Genomic DNA, 21536 nt, shown 5'->3' with positions numbered 1-21536 from the left:
GGGTAGGTGATGTAAAATTAATAAGCCACATGAGTCATATACACATGATACTGTATTTATAGCAATCTTGTGAGGGCTCATTAACATGTATTGGAAAAGTACTTTGATATTCTGCAGTGAAAGACACCATATCACAGAAATACAGAGCATTTTCCAGTCTTGATGGCAGCTTCAGTAAATTCTTCTGTTTAAGACTGAAGTGCTCCCAGACTTCCTGGGAAACTGAATGATGGTCATGATGGTCCTATGGATTGAGCCCTTCCCATGTTACATTTGTGCCATAAACCACACAGATTTTCTCCTCTTCCCCAGTCAGCAGCAACAGCAAAGCCACATAATTTAACCAAAACCATTCTTCCATTGCTGTTTGTTAACACAGGAGTTGGGAATGTAGGCTCAGCTAGTGAACCAAAACATTCTCCTTTGTTGCTGAATTTGGAGTGGGAGGAAGCGTGGTGGGGGAGATAACGTGAGGACAAATTGCCTTTTCTCCTCCACTCTCATTTGTTTTCAGGACTGAGCTGCCTTCTGGAAGGGAGAGAGAGAGAGTTGAGGGAGCAAATTTGGGTTAGTCACTGCAGCGGTCGTGCACAGAGGAATGCACAATTATTTCAGGCTGACTTTTCTTGGTCTCCTGTCAAAAAACACTGTTTCTGTGCACAAAATCAGAGCAAACTTAGCAGAAGGATTTTCTGGGCTGCCATGACTGACACCAGAAAATAGTTCACAACTGAAGGATTTTCAAACAAAATTATTTGGTGGGGTTCTCACTTGCCTTCAGGTCAGGCTCTTGTGTGTTAAGGATGATGATGTCCTTTACACAGAACAGAGGAGATGCAGAGCCCTTATCCATTTGGGGGGCAAAAAATGAAAATTAAAATAGATATATTAGCCCACAGCTGTGCTGGATGGCTGCATTGCAGGCTGAAGGAACAGTGAGAGCTCCTGGTAGGGCTGGAAACCTTTTGGGCGGGTTGCTAGATGAGGTAACCAGCTTAGTCTCCACAGGAGCAGCATCAATCCACATCAGTCAGGAACAAGGAAAAAAACCAAACAACCAATACAAAAGGGAGAGACACTGAGGAATTTAACACAGATAAATTGGTTGGAGATACAAAGCACTTCTGTTTCTGGTTTTAAAAATTCATTTTAAAAGTGAGGAACATAAGAGCAAACCATATGCACGTTTTATATGAAACATGCTTCCTATTTATATAATTTTTAAATATATACATGAAGCAAATAGAAGCTGTGAGATTTTTTACAAACCTCTGTATGAAGGAGGCATTCTTGATTATTGATGACCAGACAGTATCATTTATAGGGAGGAGTAGAGGCAGAAGCAGAAATAGGTATTTGTGTTTCCTGCTATTGGCAGAACAAGAGGCTGGTAATAGGAAAGAATGGCATCAAATAATGGTACCAAAAGTATTGAGTGCAAAAGGATAAAACCTTAATCTGTGCAGGATAACCAGTGAAAGGATTCAACATGAAAGCTGACATCATCAAAACACACAGGAAACATGTTTTAAATATTAAGTGTTCACTTCAACTCTTCATTATCTAGGATAACAGGAGCTGGGCTAAACCAAAGTCAGGAGAACTAAAACATTTATAAGCAGGGTTTTAAGAATGTAAGGATTGCATCCACTTGAAAACTGACAAACAAATGTGTGGAGTTGAACTGGAACCAGCAGAGGAGGGCAGAGCCAGAGTGGCTGGAGCTGGGCAAGCCCCAGATTTCATCACCCAGGGTGCAAGGGCAGCTCTGATGAGTGGTGGCTCCAGGGGGGTGTTATCCACAGCAAATAGTGCTGTGTCAAGCCCCTTCTGCTTCTCCAGTTTCCAACATCACACACGTTCACTAAAACAGTTGTTTTAGGGGGTTTTTTGTTTGTTTAAAACCTTGCTGTTCCCCACCTGGTGCTGCTCCCCCTGCAGAATGAGCCCTCCCTCCACTAATTGAGACACAGAGAAATGTGTTTAGCTTCTCAAATTGCTGAATCAATTTTTTTTTTCCCCTCCTCCCACAGTTTCCTTGGTTTCTCCTTCTGGCAGAGATCACTGTAGCAGGAAAGAAGTCAAACAGCACATTTAATGCAGATAATTGCTTCCTGGATGGTATTGTTTTTTTCTTTTGGATATGATGCCTGGCAGAGAAAATTTCAAAGAAAAAAATAAAATCTGAGGAGCATTTAATTAAATCACTCTTAAAAAAAGAAATCTTTCTTACCAGTACAAAAATCCTTCTTATCATTTTTTGTGTATGTAGAATCAAATCAATTAGTTCTCACAGTTGTAGCTTCTTCTGCCCTTTGAGGAGTTTTGTTTGAATTATAATCATTATTCTATCTGTGCTCTTGGTCTTTCTCCCTAGCTCCTCATTCTTGAGCTGCTTTTGCTAATGCATTCTGAAATTTCTAGGAATAGCTCACATGAAATATTTACCATGAAACAGAACAAAACCATCCATGTAAGATGTAGACATCAAATATATTCATAACAATTTTTCAAAATTTAAGTGTGAATAAAATAACATGCAAGAATTTCAGCTTCAGGTAAAATACTTGAAGTCTCTTAACAAACATAAATCAACATTACCATCAGCTATATTCAGGCCAGATTGGGCAATTGTGTTTTTCTGAACTGCATCTGTGTGAGAGCTACTGGCTTTTCTAGGACTGCTTAGTAAACCAGCATGGTCTTTACCTTCCAGCTTCTGTTTTACCATGTCTAGATGCACACTGCTTTTTTTCTTGGCAGAGCCATCATTTTGTGTGTTTAGAATTAATTATTTGTAATGTGAGTGTAGAAAATTCCAACCAAGAATGGTGCTTCAAAGCATTTTTTTTCTTTTTTAAAATTTTTTCTTTTATTTTTTCTTTTTTTTGTCTTTTTCCCCACCTTTTTTCTGTGTTTTTTTTTCCCTGTAGTTTTTTTAACATTTTTTTGTTTGTTGTTTTTTTGGTAGGGGCAGGGGTTTCCTCTTTTTTTGTTTTGTTTTGGGGGTTTTTTCCTGGGTTTTTTGGGGGGTTTTTTGGTTTGGGGTTTTTTTCTTTTTTGAGGGTTTTCTGTGTTTTTTTTCTTTTTTTTCTTTTTTTCCTTTTTTTTTTTTTTTTTTTTTTTTTTTTTTTGGGGGGGTTTTTTGGTTTGGGGTTTTTTTTTGTTTTTTGAGGGTTTTCTGTGGTTTTTTTCTTTTTTTTCTTTTTTTTTTCTTTCTTTTTTTTTTTTCAGGATTTACCTGGGGCATTTTTCCTTTTGTGGGTTTTTTTCCCAGGTTTTCTGGTTTTTTCTGATTTTTTCCTCTTTTTTTTCCTCTTTTTTTTCCTCTTTTTTTTCCTCTTTTTTTTCCTCTTTTTTTTCCTCTTTTTTTTCCTCTTTTTTTTCCTCTTTTTTTTCCTCTTTTTTTTCCCCTTTTTTTTCCTTTTTTTTTTTCTTTTATTACTCACTTTGATGTGGAAGATGGAGTTGCTCTGTAAGCCCTTAAAATTTAGAGGCAGCACAATGCCTTGCAGGGTGAAGAGGCTGCAGTGCTCTGTGCTGCACTGGCCAGACTCCTGGGCCTGTTTTTTGTGGGTTTTGGGTTTTTTTCCTTAGCTCCGCAAGAGGAAAAAAAAAACTTAGATTTCCTATCATGCCTGTGTCACTTCATAACCATTCTTTAGATCTCAAAAATCTTCTGTTCCTGCCCAAATTTCGTGTCAGGTTAGGGAATTAGTAATGAGCAGTGTCTAAGAGTACCTCGTGTCTCCTGGCGGGGCGAAGAGGAAGATTTTGAGAAGTTCAAATACATCAGTACCAGCCTCATCTGGGGGAATGAAGCTGTGATGTGCTCATAAAGGTCTCTCTGAATTGCAAAGCCAGCCAGGGCTGTGGAGATGGAGCTGTTTCGTTCTATTTTTGCTCTGGGAACGGTCGGTGTGGTGCGGCTTTTTGATTTCACACTCGTTAATTGCCGTAGGTTCCAGGAGCTTGTGCCAGTTTTGTTTCACAGCAAGAGCCCTGATCATGAATGGCTCCTCGGTGCTGCTGTGCACTTTCAAATCTATTCTAGGCTAGTGGGAAAAGTCACACTTTATGACAGTGTGAGGCGCTTGGAAAGAGCCTTTTTCATGACAGAGGTTGCACCAAGGCAGTGTATTGAGAGGATAATAGATCTCCCAAATCTGTATTCATCTGCACGTGTTGTTTTGTACATAATGGGGCTTTCATCTGGCTCAAGGAATACAGGACAAATCATTTCACAAGGATGATATGTCCTTGTACTGTTTCTCCAGTGAATTGGACACAAATAGGTTTTCCATTACTATCAGTCATGCATGTCTCTTTTTTTTCCCCTCTTTCAAGTAGAGACAAATGGGGGAAAAAAAAAATCCAAGATTTCCCCAGCTTCTCATTTTACTGTGGCCAATACTAAGACATTGCTGCTCTTTGGAGCATGGTCTCTAGCCTTTGGGTCTAATTTTCTTATTTATGTGGACATTCTGTGCTTGTGTGCAACTTCACAAGGATGTTGATGTTTTTCCCTGTCTGCCTTTTTGGTATGCAAAGTGTGAGGGCTGAGTGAAGATCTCACAGGGCTAATAAGGCAAGAAGGAAGAACACTGTCAAACTGATTACAGTTTATTCATAAACATGCAAACACTTAGTGCAAGCATGAATGTTCACTTTCACATGCATGCTTTAAGTGCTTGCAGCAGCAGAGATAAGGACAGCGTGGCTCATTTTGTTGCCATAGGTAAATACATTTTTTTTGTTGTTGTTTATAGACTGAGCTGTGCCAACTGATTGTGTTTATGGTCCTAATCCTTGTGGTAATTTAAGTCAGTTTTGCCTGGTGCTTGAGCTCAGTGCAGAGTCTGTTATTGCTGGTGTTTCATGAAGCTGTTGCTTGGAAATGACTTTTGCTGCTGTCAATTTGCTGCTCCCTTTGCAGGGAGCTCAGGGTGCTGTTGGGTGATGAGTTTCTCCTCTGAAGTCTGGGGAGGGGGGGACAGAAAACTCCATGACTCACTAAACCTGAGGTTTCTTCTGTGAGAAAACATCACAGAAACCTGCCCAGAGCTACAATGCCTGATGTAACCTACTGTCAGCCACAAAAAGAGAACCCCAAAGAAACACCAGCCTTCTTCCTTCTCTGCTGCTTTAAACTTCTAAGGGCTGGTACAGGAGCAGCTTAGGCAGGAGCATATTCTGTCCATTGGCTCTCCTGGCACCTGAGTTAGGAGGCAAAAATTGCACCCAGAGTAAACCTGAGCTGAGAAACAGCATTGTAGGCTGGTAGTGGAAATAAAGAGCTTTCCCTGCTCTAGGAGCACACTGGAGTGGAAGGGGAGGGAAAACTGAATGTGGTCACTGGAGACCTGGCAGGGAATAAGTAAATAAAGTGATTAAAATTTAAAAGGGCTATAAATAACTAAGAGAAACCACTCATTTGGCTTGGAGATGAAGCTGTTTCTGTTAGCACAGGGGCTCAGTGCTGCCAGTTGCCTTTTCTTACATCTTTCTGTTGTATGTGAAGGGCCAGGCTGTGAAGGTGGAGAGGTTTGAGGGTGCACATTTAACTTAACATAAAAAATACCTTGGTGCCTGGATTTGGTTTTTTGAAGGATATTGTAGATATTTATCTGGGTTATAGGACACCATATACATTTACAGAACTTTCCTTGTGACTTTTTATGGTCACATTTAGGAAAATATTTTCGTTCACTCAAAGAGTTGGCTAAGACCTTAGGCAATGTATGTATTGAATGAATTTGAAGTGCAGGAGTTGATGAGATAAGAGAGATTTGTGTATTTACACTGCAGTTATTGAGAAATTGCCACACTAAGACCTGCAAATGGCAGCCAGACAACCAGGCTAAATGTATTTTTGCCTGGATTAGTATAATGCAGAATGAGCAGTGCTTATGTGTGGAAGCACCACTTGCTGCGAGTTAAATAGAAGACAAAAGAAAAAAAAAATTCATGTCATCATCCTTCATCCTTATCCTTCCCTTTCACTGACAATAAAAATACTTCATAAAGTGGAAGAATAAAATTACAGCATAAACAAATACATGGTGAACACATATCTAGAAGATAAGTAGGAAAGAAAATAATTATCACTTTTAAGCTGTGCATATTTTTAAATGTCAGAATGATAGGATTACATATTGCATTGTCCAGCAGACTGAAAGCTTTTTATATTAGCAATGAGTTAATGCCTATGAAATAAAGTTCAGTAAATATTTACTGTGGTGTGTGTCTGGGAAAGGTCATGTTGACTCATTTAAGGCCATGCTGTTTATAAATTCATCCTTTTTCAGAAGACACTACAGAGGTTTAGCATCCTGAGTTAAAATGAGGAAACAGCATTCAGAAAATTTATATTTTTTGTTTTACAGTCAATTCTCCTGTAGGGAACAGACTTCTCATTGCCAATTTCCACACAGCCTTTTCTCAGCTGATTTCATCTCTCAGTTTATTAAGCCTTCTCTTGCCTGGCTAGCCATTGTCACGCCTGGGGAAAAGCTCTGTCAGGTATTAAAAGAGAAATATATAAAAGAAAGCGAATGGCAAAAGTTTAATTCTTTCAGTTCTGCACTCGCAGGGTACGTAGCTGCCAAACCAGACAGAAATTTAATGTGTCTGCTCTCCATGCCATTACTGCTGAGCTACCTCAGCCTGAGATGTTAGCCTGATGAATGTATTTGTAGTGGTTTGGCTGCATCCCTGTCGGCCACTGAGTTACTGCCAAGTGTAAAACCCACATGACCACAGCAAGGAATAACAATTTCTGTGAGGAGAACACTAACATGCAGAACAGGAGGCTCAGCATCACCTGAGACCAAGACTTTTATTATTCTTTGAATGACTTTTTAGTAACCTCGCTTCGTAAAAGACTCAACACAAATTAGAAGGAAGTTTCAGGGGTTATCACTCTTTGGCAGCTCCAGAAAAGAGACCTTGATCTCCTGATTGATTCTTTGTATTTAGGGCCTGCCTTTGTCAAAGAGGCACAGGATTTATGGACATGCTTGCATCTTTTGCTGAGTAGGACCTTCCATGTGCTTGAAGTTATTTGCCTTGCTCAGTCACAGCCATCATGCACTTTTATACTGCTGAAAAAGAGAGTAGCTAAACAAAATTGAAACCTTATAATATCAATTTGGACAACAAAAAAATACTAGGAGCCATAATACATAAAAATGGCTTTAAAAATCTGAATTGCAGCTGCCATCAAAACATACACAGCTGTTTCTGGTCTCATCTGGCTCTTGGTTTTTAAATGGAAGGGGCACAGAGACCAGCATCTGCAGGAGGCAGCTTGTTTAAGGTTAAGTGGGTAAATGAAGTTCTTCAGATCCCTCTCTCCCTACAGAGGGAACCTAGATGATAAGATTGGACAGCACACCAAATTTTTGTTATGATAAAATGAAGCCAGATTGATCTCACAGTAAATACAAAAGTCTCATCACAAAAGTTCTGGCCAGGAAATCTTTGAGGTGTCCTCATTTAGGCAGCCATTGTCCCCTGGCCAGTCTCCTGCTCTGGGCAGCTGGGGTGGCACTTTTACATCTGGAGGGACTCTCCAGCAGCTGAAGGTCCTGGCTCCATTTCCTGAGCTCTTTGTGTTCACTCCTCTCTTTCTCTTCCTTCAAGTCCAACAGCCTCTGGCAGTTGTGCTAAAAACAAAATGCTTGACACACTATGGCCAAATAAATCCTGCTGGGGCTGTCCCTGCAGGGCAGGGTGGCAGTGGCAGGTTCTGAGCTTTTGCAGCATTGGGGTCTGGGGCTGTTTGTGACTTCTGAGCAGCACACTGCCAATGTGACAGAGCGTTCTTCTGCGGGTATGAATTTAGCAGATTGCTACAAATGGCTGAACTGAGCCTAAAGCCATGCCAGAAATGAATTGACAATCAGGCTGTGGCTACAATTGAAATGTTCTGTGTGGATTTGCAATTGACCTGTGCTGTACAGAGAGTTACAGAGCTCATCTCTTGCTAGTAACCAGGGAAATGGCACTGTCAGCTTGCTTCCCTTTGAGCACAGGTTAGAAAAAGGCAAAAAAAAACCCCAAAAACAAACCCTTACCAAGCTAAACAATCAATCACACTCATACACACACACACTTTACCACAGCAAATACTTTAGCAAGAAAAAATATACCATTCCTCTGCAGAAACTATATATAAATAACAGAGAAAATCTCAGCAGCTTGTCTGTTCATCTCGTGCCAGTTTAGAGAGCACAGGGACACCACAGGGTAATCAAAGTGCAGAACTTCAGGTTCCACTTGGATCTGGAAACAAAATAAACCTGTACTTGAGCCTGAGGGAACAATCTTTCAGGGATAGCCATAGCCACATTACAGTTATGGCTTAGGAAGGAAGGGTAGTAAGCACAGAATATGAAAACTGCTGCTCTGGATTTAGACTTGGGTTTTCTAGACATGCCATGTCTCCTGTGACCAGTGGAGAAAGGTTTGCAGCTTTTTTTCTGGGGAGCTGAGAGGCAGGGGGTGATAGAAAAACAGACATGCCATGACTCCTGTGACCAGTGGAGAAAGGGTGGTGGGTGTTTGCAGCTTTTTTTCTGGGGAGCTGAGAGGCAGGGGGTGATAGAAAAATGACCAGAATAAGGCAGACCCCTTGTTTAAGGTGAGCACGAGACCCATGTGAAGTCACAAAACCAGATTTGGAACAGGTTTTGTTTGTGTTTTTGGTTGGATTTGGCGGAGTTTGGGGTTAGGTGTTTTTTTTGGTTTTTTCTTGTTGGTTTTGTGTTTGGTTTTTTTGGTTTATTTTTATGAATGCATCCCAATTTCAAATTTCAAAACCTCTCTATGGTTTTGTGGGTTTTTTCTTTGGTTTATTTTTATGAATGCATCCCAATTTCAAATTTCAAAACCTCTCTAGTAGTCTCAGAATTTTGAAGATACTTAAGGGTGCTTTGGTGTCTAATCCCCTTTAAAAACATTTACAGATATGGAACAAAGAACTAGGATTCTGGAATAGTCCCTATCTACAAATAAATTCATTGTTCTCTTATTATAGATCAACATGGGGGGGAAGAGAAAGTCTGGTTCTCTTCCTCCATTTTCCCTTACATTGCTTTGTGATTACAAATTAATTTAACAACCACTTTGGTCTCCAATTTTTTCTGACAAGTGAGAACTCTTAGCTTCCTCCCAGCCGTGCTCTTAGTAGATAATGCAAATAGTAAAGCATTGCATTCTGCCTTTGAGAACTAGTTCACTTGGTGCACTTATGAAGGGTATATATGCTCTCTATTAATTCAAAATTGAGGTGTTTTCCACTCTTGTAGCACCCCCCAGGTCAGTGTCTACCTCTCTGTCATACTCTCAGCGTGTAGCATGAAGTTCAGCTGCCTCCAGTCAGTTCAGCTCAGCTGGAATTGTTTTCTCATGATGCAACATCAGCCCTCCCATTCTGTTGAACACCAGGAATTTTCTGTGTAACCTCCTAGTGTCACCTTTCAGCACCCGTAGCTCTTCAGAAGCTGTTTCAGCATCAGAAGCTTCTATTACAGACTTCCATGTTGGCAGAGGTGAAGCCACAATTTTGGGGCTGAAGGACTGATCATGAATTAATTTGTCCTTCATCACCCAAACCCACATCTCCACTGTGTTCCCTCTCATCTTCCAACGGGGCACTTTGCAACACCTCAGAGATTGCTTCTCAGCATGCAAGGAAAAACTTCTTTCTGATCATCAAATTCTCTAAAATCTACCTGACTTGATCACTCATTTGTTCACTGCCTGCTCCTTCAGCCTTGTCATGAGGTGATCTGTTCCTCCTCCCTCCTGAGATGGAGTGAGCTGCTGGTGGAAGCTCTGCTGTGAGAGCTCTCACTCTTAGCTGCTGGATGGTGTGTGTTTTCTTAGGATAATGTGTACATGGAGTTTATCTTTCTCTTCCTTTCCCCCTACTTGTTCTTTTTGGAATTTAGCAGGGGATCCAACCAACACCTCCCACTTGGCATACGTTCAGCTCTGATCATTTTACCATTGGTTCAGGCAGAAGTTTGCTCTCAATCTTGTCCCAGGAACAAAGATTGACTGGAGAAGGGTCCTTTAGGTAGAATTAAGGGATTTGAGGCAATGTGATATGTTTCCTGTGCCCTTTTATCACTTTCTGTTATTCACATACAGGCTCAAGAGGGAAGATGCATTTTAATTAAAGCACAGGGTTCATCTGGCATGTGTTTGGCTACATCCACAATTGATGGCTGAATTTTAATTGCAGAGGATCCATAAAGATCTGAGTTGGAGAAGGAAACCAAAATCAGATTTTCTTTCAGCAGAATTATGCTTTTTGACAAAATTTTAGGATTAGGGAGAAGCTAAAAATCTACAGGGGAGAGACACCAACCTGTATCTGCCTGGTTGTGAATTCCTGTTGTATTTGGGGTGCACATGTGCAGTCAGGACCAAAAACAGGGAGAAATGCCATCCTAGAAGTCCTTAGTTTTAAACTTTGTTAACATCAAGGCCTCTGAATCACTGTGCTTGTGTGTTGCCCTCTGCACTAGAAAGAAGGGCTAGAAGTATTTATTTAGCAATAATTTATCAAGTGTTGGACATGTTAGCAGTGGGATACATTAGATATGAGCCTTACTGAAATTAGCATTCTGGAATCTGCTTAATGCTGTTGTAGTAGCAGATTGTGTGAAGAAATATTTCCTTCCAGGTTATTAACTTCAGAATGGCAGCAAAACATGGTGGGCTGTATATACCATAATGATGTTTGTTTTAAAAAATCCCACCCCCATGTTCTGCATTTGTGGGCAGAGATGGGAAAAAATACTCATCCCTTTAGAGTTGTCTCCCAGAGCAAAGAAATGTGGAAGTTCATTTATAAAATATGACTAGAGGATTGTTATTACTGGCTTTTTGAGACTCAGAATAGCAACAGGGCTGAGGACACTATTCATAGAGCAGAGTGCCAGAAATGATGCGTTAACCTGAATCACAAACCATCAATTATTGAGAACTGCAGCTTTTGCTATCTTTTTACGTGTTAAAATATTCCTTTTTGCATGGAAAATCTTAACTATACAGATTTGCATTTTTTCCTGTGGAGTATTTCTTCTGAGGAGTGTTTATTAAGGGATGATCTTCACACAACCTGTGGGAAAGTATAGATAAAAACAAAAGCCTCAGAAATAAATATCCTTATTTTCCCAAAGTCTTTAAATTTTTGTCAGAAGGCTGTAACATTTTTGTTCACACTTTTGAAGATCGTGTCAAACAATCCTCTTGCAGTCAACACTGAAGTCTGTGCCTGCTCCAGAATTCACTGGCACATGTGGAAAGCTTAGGATGTGCTTCCCTAAATTCTTTAAGGATGTCTTTACCTATTTTGTTTAAACTCTAGCAGCTAATAATGATAGCTAGCAATTCCAAGGAAGCATATTTTGCAATTCTATTTATTTCTTACGTGCTTTCTGTGGTTGTAACACTGCACGACTGTAGCAGAGGCTAAAGATTCTGAAATCTGGATCCCAATGTTGTCTTTTTTGTAAGGCTTGGACTCGCTAAACCCAGAAGACTGCAGAAATATTGCCAAGCTGGGACCATCAGCCCTTTGGCTGTTCAGTGCTTTTTCAAAATTAATTCCAGTCTTAGGTGAATCCACAGGTGTTCTGTCTGAAAAGGTCATCCTGGCTTAGTCATTCCTTTTAAGTGCCTAAGATTAAGTAAGATGAATCGTGGTGAGAATGAGTCATCACATGATTTAAAACGAAATTAGCATTATTGGCCACCAGGACAAAATATATCAGAGTGTAGTAGAATCACTCATGAAACAGTCAGTATTTCACCCAAGAGGTCTGGATGTAGTAGTGTTCAATATTTTCTTGTACTTGCATGGATGTTATTTTTGTCCCACATCATGCAGTAGGGGATCAGAATGGTGCCTGAGAAATAGATCCTCATAGCTTTAAAATTTGCTCCTGCTTACTTTGAAAATTCTGTGAATGCTGCAGGATTTACTCTGTAAAAGCTGACAAAAGTCAGATTTGTTTGGGATTTTAGTTCCACTTGTCTGGCATTAGATAATGAGATGCAGTTACCAGTACTTTAATTTTAGAGTACTGATGAGTGGCCACAGCTCCTCTTAAAGTCAGCAGAACTTGTAACTGCTTGCATTTCTGGTAATTGGGTTCTGGCACAATGTGTTTCACAATGAGACATTCAGAAGCTAGAGTACTTAAAAGCAGTAGCTGTTTTGCAGCTTTGATCTCTTCCTCATGTGTAAAACTCATTCTGTTATATGGAAATAAACCGAGGATATAAACTTCTGGAAAGAGGACTCTGAGCTCTGCTGCACACCATTTATTTTCCTATTACTCTTTGGATATTGTTTATTTGACATGTTGTATATCTCCTTGCCTCCCCTGCCTTTTTATTTTAATTGGGACCTGGCTATTGGCTGGAAATTCCACTAACATGACTCATCCCTGCATTGGAAATTACTGTGAACAGGCATCACACTGTGGGATTTACTTCCCCCCTCCTTTTTATTTTTTCTCCTAAGTGCTTTATCGTGGCACGAGCTTGTAATAATAAACTAGGAAGGAAGTTGGAGCTAATCATTTGGTTCTGAATGCACAAGCCCTGCCAAATTTCCCCACAGGCATGAAACAGCCGCTCAAGCTGTGACACCAGCAAATTAAATCCTGGAGGTAGCTGACCAGAAGTAATGAAATGTGTATTTACCATACTGATGCTGTCAGTCTTAAGACACACTGGCTTTACAATCTACTTAAGTGGGGCACGTTTGTCACTTCCAGTGGTGCTTAGAGAAAATACTCGGCTTTTTTCTTAGCCTTCTCTTCAAAATCACAAGCCCAGTGCTGGCTGGTAACCCTGACCTTGAAGGAACTTGAAGGAAGGATGACCAGAATGGTCTGTTCTTTTTCAAACATATTCCAAAGGAGATAAATGATTTTGTCTCATGACATGTTAATTGCCAGTTCTTTTTATTGATCTCTGATCTGCCATTCCAGTCTTACAAGATGAAATTAAAGGCTAAAAGTTACTTCAAGAGCCAGTGGATAATAAAGAACAGATGTCTGCACACCGAGGTGTGGAAGAGGGACACACAATCACTGGAAAGGGGCCACTCCAGAGGGGGATGCATCCTGCAGAGGGACACAGTGATGGGCTGGATGGGGCACAGGGCTGCTAAGGACATGGCCCTCAAAAAATGCATCATGGCAGCAGTGCTTCCAAAACATCTGGACACGGGCACACAGATGAGGGAAACTATCATTTCACAGTGCTTAAGATGATAGAGGACTCAAACAAAGCTACTTACCCCAGGCAGGTGTCATAGATAACAACAGGAAACGTCTGAGAGTTTTATTTAGCTGGCAGAGGCGTTTTGTGCTGATGGTGTGGGAGCTGTTGAAGAGGGCTTGTGAACCATTTGCTGAATGGTGCTTGCTGTGGATTCACAAAAAGTTGAGAGGAAAAAATGAAAGCATGGTCTTCATCATGGTTAATACAATACCCATGGAGGAATCAAAGACTGAAATCACAACCCATACGAGCATTGCCTGATATCTAATTATAACCTAGGAATGTCCATGACTCTGCAATTATACGCTTAATTTCCAGCTGTACTTGATTAGCATAGCAAATGATTTATAGTATCCAGCTATAAGGAACTTGCTTTGAACTGTTTGTTGGCACATATAAATTCATTTGGCACTTTGGGCTAGCTCTTTGTAGCCAGGTAGGCACGTGGAGTCAGAGCTGTGGAACTCAATGCCAAGGCCAAGGGAAGGCCAGAATAATTTCAGAGACAACACCATTCTTTGTCCTCCAGTGAATCATTCAAATGCAAGTCTGTGGAAGGTCAAAACCCACAGATTTCTGTGGGATTACACATGAACTGCAAGCTTAGTGTGTAGAAATAACCTTGCTGAGTAATTTCTTGGTCTTGGAAGACAACCATGGCTTCTGTGATGCAATAGTGCATGTTCTCCTGGAAAGCCAGGTCACCTGTGCCTTTCTTCTCCTGTCTTCCTGCACCAGGAGGGCTGAAGTAGGATTGATTCCACATTTTCTTAGTGGAAAGAAAATAGGCAGGAAGGAAGGATAAGAGAACCTCTACTTGATTTTGACCAGATCTAAGCATAATCCCCAGTTAAATGTTTGAATCTGTGTGAATCTAAATGCTAAACTGGGATTTAAGGCAAAATACAACCAGTTGAAATGTAGAATTTTGCTCTGCTCAAGGGTAAGCCTGGGGAAAACACATGGAAGCTTTTTTGTAGTTGTAGTCTTACATTATAAATCTTTTGGAACAATCGTTTTGCCATCTGTGAAAAATTACCCGGACTTCCCTACCAAAATATTCTCCCACTGGTAACATTGGCAGATGCAATTTTAACAACCTAAAAGTAATTTTTTAAAAGACTAGCTAAAGCAAACCTCAAGTCAGCAGCTGAAGTTGCATTGCCTTTGTTTTTAATCTCAGGCTTGGCACTGTCTAGACAGGTTATCCTCTTTGGGTTGGGCTGATTATGTGCTTTGTGCCTTGTTCTCCTCTTGGATCAGATGGGAGGGTTTGCTTAGGTCCTCTGTGGCTTTGCCTTTAGGGTGGTATAACCTTAAGTGCACTGTAAATGTCAAAGCCCAGTGATAATACCATCAATACATGTAAAGACAAACTGCTGCTGGTTTAAATCTTACACTCCTAGAACCAATTATTTATCTTATTTATCCTTGGTGGGTTTATTTCTGTTGTTGTTGTGGGGGTTTTTTGCCTTTTTTTTTTTTTTTGGAAGTGTTTTTTGAATGTTAAGTTTTGGCAACACCAGATGTGTGAATTTCAAATAGGCATCCTGGTTCTTGAAGCATAAATCCCAGAAATATTTTTTTCATGGAAGAACAAGCACAAAACAAAACCACAAGAAAATAGGAGGTAGTCAGGCTGCTAGAATTAATCTCTGAAGGAGGTCTCTAGCTCTCTCTGGTACAGGAACAACTTGATCAAAGAAGTTGCAAACTAGCCTGGCTTTTCCACATTTCCCTGAGAGCTCTCATGAAACATGAAGGAAAAAAATACTGTGGAGCTGGGAACTGAATATACCAGATATTACAGTTTTCGTGGGGGGTAAAATAATTATAAGCTGTGGTGTGGTCTAATAAACAAAAAGGCAACTCTTAAAGTAAGCTTGAACTTTTCCTTCTCGTTAATTAGCATGAATCTGTTTTGAAATTCCTGTAGAGAACAAGTGCTTCTCCTGACAGCTGGTTTGAAATTAATAAAAAGGAAAGTGTTTTCAGCTGGCAGTGGCTTAACACGCTCATGATGCATGAAAACAAGGTTAAATTGCTCCTTTCTCTCTACCATTAATAAAAGAAATATTGAAAATTAAATGCTGTAGCTTAGGAAATAAAAAAGTGCCAGCCAAAACTATGGACATAGTGGTGAGAGCTGCTTAGCACTTGCTGAAATGGGCAAGTATGTTTAATGAAATACCCATTTGGAAAAGCTTAGGCACTACCAAAAATTATTCTTCAGTTGTAGGTTTTCAGAATATATTGTGTTGAGGATCCATGATCCTGTTTCTGCAATATAAAAGAGGCTTGATTTAATCACCTCTTTTTTTTGGGAGGATTTAAATGACATTAAGGCTTTTTTGGAAATCCTCTTGCCCTGATACCCTTTACAATCTCATCCTTCTTCTGCTCTACTTCACCTTTCCTCAGGAAAGGATGGCAGAGGCTTTATTCCTCAGGATGCAAGGAATGGAGTATGTGGAGCATCAGAAAGGAAACAGCAGGACCCAGCCTCTGCTGCAGAGACAATGGCCTCTGATAATCAGATACCTGTGGGCTCTGGCTGACTGTGAATTGCAGCCTCAAATAATTGCTCCTGTTTGATGTTAACTCTCCCATTGAATATAAGATGTAGCTTTATTCCAAATTAACATGATATCTTATGAATAACAAGGGAAATAGGTGAAAGTAAAATACTAGATTTTACCTCAACAAACTCTTTATTCTTGTTTTGTAGAGCGCAGAGCCTTTCCAAGTTGCTGTCCGAGAAGACAATTGTATCATTGTGTCCCTGGAGGCATCAGACGTGGTGAGCTCGTCCTCTGTCTACGTTGTGAAGATAGCTGGAGAATCCAAGAACTACTTTTTCCAGTTTGACGAATTCAATAGCACTTTACCTGCCCCTGTGGTGTTCAATGCCAAATACCATGGCCTGTATTACATAGTGACTCTCTTGGTGGTCAACTCAAACATGGTTTCCAAGTCAGCGAGGTCAATCACTGTGTTAACCAGTAAGTAACATCTTGTTCTTCTTTTTTTCTCTTACGTGTCTGTGTGTGTGGCTTTTTTTTTCCCCCAGAAGTTCTTGTGAAGAAGGTTGGGTTTGTTTCTTTTCAGTGTGTGTCTGATGCTTTCCTGTGTGAGAACAGTAGGGAAGAAGTTTTGACAAGCTGTGAGTGAAAATTCACAAGGTGTGGGCAGAAAGCAAGGAAAGGCTTTAGGTTTGCCTTTCCCTGGCTGGCCCTTCCTGAACACTGAGGTGTAAAATACTAAAACAGTGTGATGAATGAACCCCCCTTTTCAGTTGTTCATCCTAAACCCTTCTAACCAGGAGTTCCAAACATCTAGAAAAGGGCATGACAAGTGTTGACTGACATTTCAGTGTAAGTGCTCCTCTCATTTAATGAGTTTTATTCTGTTTTAAATGCTGTAACGTTGTTCTTTGACTGCTAATATATGGAAGCAATACTAGGAAAGCAGACACCAGTCACCAAAACCATGTGTTTCTGCCAGTACAGCTGAAGGTGTTTGTGATGGAGAACACATTTCTGGTAGCCTGTCTCTTACTATTTCCAGGTGCATTGATCCTGGGTGTGATTTTCTTTGCTCTGTCACTGTACTAAGTACCACTGATTTCCAGCTGTGCTTCTGGCTCTGAGGTTCCATTTGCCAGCCCGGAAATTGAAAACAATTTGTGGAATAGAAAATTATTTCTTCATCTGGAAGATGACAAAAAAATCTGTTTGGACAGAGCCAGACTAATTTTTCAGATTTTTCTTTCCCCTAAATGGCACATTGGATTGTATAGGTAGTTTTAGTTGTATTACATCTGAGGAATTGTTATTATTTTTTGTGTCTGTATTATTTTGGCAATGAGGAAACACTATCCACAGTAATATCATTCAAAGCATGTTAAAGTAGGTTCCTGTGTTATTGAGTGAGGAGTAACAAGATTTTGTATAATCTATGCATTCTTCAGCCTTCCCTTGTATGCTCAAGTTGTCCTCTGATGAGGAAAACCATGAAGGGTCCCATGGGAAAAATATCATGTTGTTGGGTAGTACAAGAACTGAATAATTTCAGGGTTCACAGGCAGCCTGAATTTCCTTTCCTTTGACTGCTTTAACCTTGTAAGTAAAGTAGTAATTTTAATGCAATTTTCTATTTTATGTTTGTTTTCTTCAAAGAAAATAATTAAAGCATCTGTTGTCATATACAACTGGAAGAAAAATGCCTCAGTATGCATTCTTAGCAGGTTTTGGGTGCTGCATTTGCAGTTGTGTGGCAGAACTCATTGCTCTTTGATTTCCAGAGCTCATGAGGATCTCTGGTAGCAGGGAAGGTGTGATCCAAGCTGGCAGATGGTGCACACGCTGCTGTGCAGGGAATCTCTGAAGGAAAAAGGAAGCCAGAGTCACTCAGCCCACCAGAGCCAGCTCCAGGCTTCCCGTTTCTGGCTCAGGGGGTTTCCACAAGGTGTGGAAAAGTGTGAGGCTGGGGGTTCCAAGGACATGTCCTGTGTCCTCTCCTCCTCCAAGGCTCGATGGTTTCACCACCTGTCTGATGGGGTGTGCTGGCAGCATTTGGGGTGTCCTGCTGCTCCCCCAGACCTTGGAAGGACCAGGGATCCTGGCACTCAGCCAGGGCTGCCAGTGGGAGCCGTGTAACAGAGAGAGAACTGGGGATTTCTCTGGTTTTGACTCAACAGAGGGACAACCACATTCTTGAGGATGAAAGGGCAGTCCTGCAGGATGCTGCACTGAACTCCAAAAGTAGGCTGTAAATGGTGAGCTTTGGAATGGAAAGGATCCAATCTCCTCTGTGATATTTTCTGTCATGCAGACTGATGAGTGCTGGCTCTCTTGTAGCAGCCTTTGCTCCCAAGTTCATCCTTTGGAGCACAAGGCTACAGGACTGAAAGTAAATTTGGAATGAAAAGGCAGCGTGGCAGGGTGGGATTTTTAAGGTGTTTCAATGCCCTTCAGGTTTTGAGATCTTTAAACTCCTGTTGTGACCCCTGGTTTCTCCTACAAAAATGCATGAGGTGGTATTTGGTTTGTTGCTGGGATTTTTTCTTTTTTCCCCCCTCTTATTGGTATTGTGCAATGCCTTTTTTTCATAATTTTATGACTATCAATTAACTTGATTTTTTGGCAGATAATAATTAAGACGGATGTATATTTTTCTTTTTGCCCTATGCTCTCTGACTGTTTAATATTCTTGGTTTATTTAATCATGCAAAGACATGTAACTATCTAAATTTTTCCATCTGTATCTTACACATGAAAGAATGGCACATTGCAATTAACTTTCAGTGCAAATTAATTCCTGTTTTAACTCCATTGGTGTCAGGAGAGCTTTACCAGTGGCAGATTGACCCCATTCATTAGGCTGCCACAAAATAAATCAAGCAGGATAGCCAGCGATGCCAATGTGGTTATTCCCAAGGCAGTGCTCACAAGAGTTTTTTGGGATATCCTGGAGTCTGCAAAGGAGACTTTTCAATGTATGCTAGAGGTTTGAGTTTTACACAGAGCTTTGTGTACCCAAAAAGTGCTCACCAAAACAAGACCAAGGTGCCTCAAAGACATTGCCTACTTAGAAATTCAGTGGGAGTCGTGAAAGACCTCTGCTTTCTGGTGGTAAATCCTGATGGCATTTCCTTTCTCCTGTTCATGTCTCCCATCAATATACTACCTCTAAGGGAATTGGCAAGGAAAAGCAAGAGAAGAACCCATTTAGAAGACCTTTGTTTTACCTCTCAAAGGTTTCTGGCCAGAAAAGACTTGAAAAGCTAACAAAATACATATTTTATACGTTATATATAGGCATATATATGGACATGTAAATATGTACATGTAAAAATATAAAATCATGTCACAAAAATATACCTGTAACATAGAATCATAGTATCATTTAGGTTGGAAAAGACCTCTAAGATAATCAAGTTCAACTGTTAACCCAAAACTGTCAAGTTCATCACCAGACCATGTCCCCAGGTGCCACCTCCACATATTCTTTGAACACTTCCAGGGGTGGCAACTCAACCACTTCCCTGGGCAGTTTATTCCAATGCCTGACCACCTTTTCAGTGACGTTTTTCCTCATGTTCAATGTAAACCTCCAGATTTGTCAGGCACAATTTGCCCTTAACGAAGCCATCCTGGCTGTCTTGGATCACCTCCTTGTATTGCATGTGAGCGTGTCATCCATGCACATATCATGTGTACGTGTTCCTTTTGAGCATTCCATTGTTAATTTGGTCGTTTTCTACAGGACTGCACAGCTCTGCTTGTCTCTGATTTGAAGAATTTAAGGGTTTTCTCACTTTAATCAAAAATACCACAAGCTATAGAATTTCCTCGGTTAGGCTCTGTGGTTCAGATTGTTGCAATGAAAAGGATGAGCTATTTGAAAACTCTTAGATAAGAAGCCTGTAACGTGGAATTTTAGCACAAAATAGCACTTTTTGCTTCTGATTCTGTAGCAAAGTTGTATTCAGCAAATTTGGCTCAGTACATCACTGAAGGAGAAAAATGGAAACCATGATTGCTTTTTAAACATCCTTGCAATGGTTTTGACAAGAATAGTTGTGAGAATCTCACCCGCCTGGCTGGATTCTTGTGAGTGCAATTGTGCTGTGCCTGTCAAAGTCACCTTCCTTCCATTCTTCAGCCTGGGCAATGTTGTAGTTCTGGTATCTCACACAACACTTTCAGGTTTGCTTTCCTCTGCTCTTGGAGCTTTGGCTTTTAAATGGGGATGAAGTAATTCTGGAATTTGTATAATTTATTTAGTATTTTAAATACTTGACTGAAAATTCCACTTTATTACTAATTGATTTTAAAGTAGTTTATGAAATAAATGAGGAGCACATCTGTAAAATCAGTGACTGATATTCTCACCCACTCATCCTACATTTTCCCAGCTTGAAGCCTTATTTTATTCTTCCCAGGGTGAGTCATAGCATCTTCCACTTTTTTCTTTTCATATGCATTTTCAACTTTATATTGTGAAAGAAAAGAATGTTTATACATTTGTAGGAATGGGGAAAGCAGTTCATTGCAAAACTATTGTGTGCTGCAGGAAAAAATGTGTCTCTGCTGGGAATTGGAAAAATCTGGATCTGAGGATCTCTGGTAATTAAGAGCAGCTCTGCCTGGCTTTTATTTTAGCTGATGATTAGGAGTTCTGAGTGGTAAAATGCCTCATTGTTTCAAAAGCTGATGGTTCCTTACATACATGACTGTGAAATATATTCCCTTTAGGGGGAGTTCTGCCTCTGTGTGTCCTACAAAAATATTCTCCTCGAGAGGCCAACAGCTGCTGCCTGAGACTCTGATCTCCAGCCCTCAGAAAGTAATTGGCTTTACACCCAGTTAATGCTCTGTTGTCGTCGTGCCAGATGCTGCAGGAAGTGATTCAGCAGGTCCAGTCCTTTCCTCTGGCTTCTTAATGGATCAGGGTTCTTTAACTCAGAGCTTCAGAGGGTTTTTTTTCCTTAATGAAATGTAAAGCTTTAGCCTTTCATGGTTTTCTTTCTTAAAGGATGATGTAGAACACCTTTAAAAAGGCTGGTTATCTGTGGCAGCCCTAACTTTGAAATGTAACTCACAACAGCATCTAGGTCCATTAGTGCTCATCTTCTCCCAGCAAATAAACCATGTTATCCTCTAATTTTAGGGTGAAAAAACTTCTCCATCAGAATCAAAGAAACGGAAAGAACTGCAACCTGCTGTAATTTGCATTGTAAGGAGGATCTAAACAGTTGGCCTAAATCTGTTCAAGAACAATAGATATGCCTTTGTTCTTGTGACAACATTATTTTTTAGGTTGTGTCATCTTTTTATTTATCACCCTATGTGGCCATGTAGAAATTGCATTATATGGCATCATTGCTCAGGTACTATTTTCACTTGCATTCCCCCTTCATAAGCACAGTATCACTATTACCTATCATAAACTTGAACATTGTGTTCCCCAAATATTGAACAAGAGCTTCTTTAATATCAAAGATGGTTTCTTTTTAACAAGAGATAAAGCATCCTAAAGTTTACAGCATAATGGAAGGTTTATCCTGCCTGTGGCTTACTCCCAGAAATGAAACAGCTACATAAATAGTGTCATCCTGGGGAGAAAATTACATCATTCACAACTTCTTTCTGTAAATAAAGGGAATTACCCATGGGGTTAGGTCACTCCATTAACGGGGCATCTTTTTTATAAAAGTCACA

The 21536-nt window shown here is 40.3% G+C and overlaps 1 protein-coding gene across 4 annotated transcripts in view; it reads left to right on the top strand.

The window, feature by feature from the left end:
- PTPRO (protein tyrosine phosphatase receptor type O) overlaps window positions 1–21536 on the top strand; it is a 170173-nt gene that overhangs the window by 91183 nt on the left and 57454 nt on the right. For 3 of the 4 annotated variants that reach the window (XM_039708355.1, XM_039708354.1, XM_039708356.1), the window contains one exon: window positions 16040–16313. In XM_039708355.1, the coding sequence (XP_039564289.1) occupies window positions 16040–16313 (274 nt within the window). Of the gene's footprint in view, window positions 1–12669; window positions 12693–16039; window positions 16314–21536 lie in introns of those variants that run through there. The other variant, XM_039708357.1, reaches the window with a different exon arrangement.

Source organism: Passer montanus, unplaced genomic scaffold (assembly GCF_014805655.1).
Source record: "Passer montanus isolate IOZ18808 unplaced genomic scaffold, ASM1480565v1 scaffold20, whole genome shotgun sequence".
NCBI classification, from domain to species: domain Eukaryota; kingdom Metazoa; phylum Chordata; class Aves; order Passeriformes; family Passeridae; genus Passer; species Passer montanus.
This window is presented reverse-complemented; position numbering and strand designations above follow the sequence as displayed.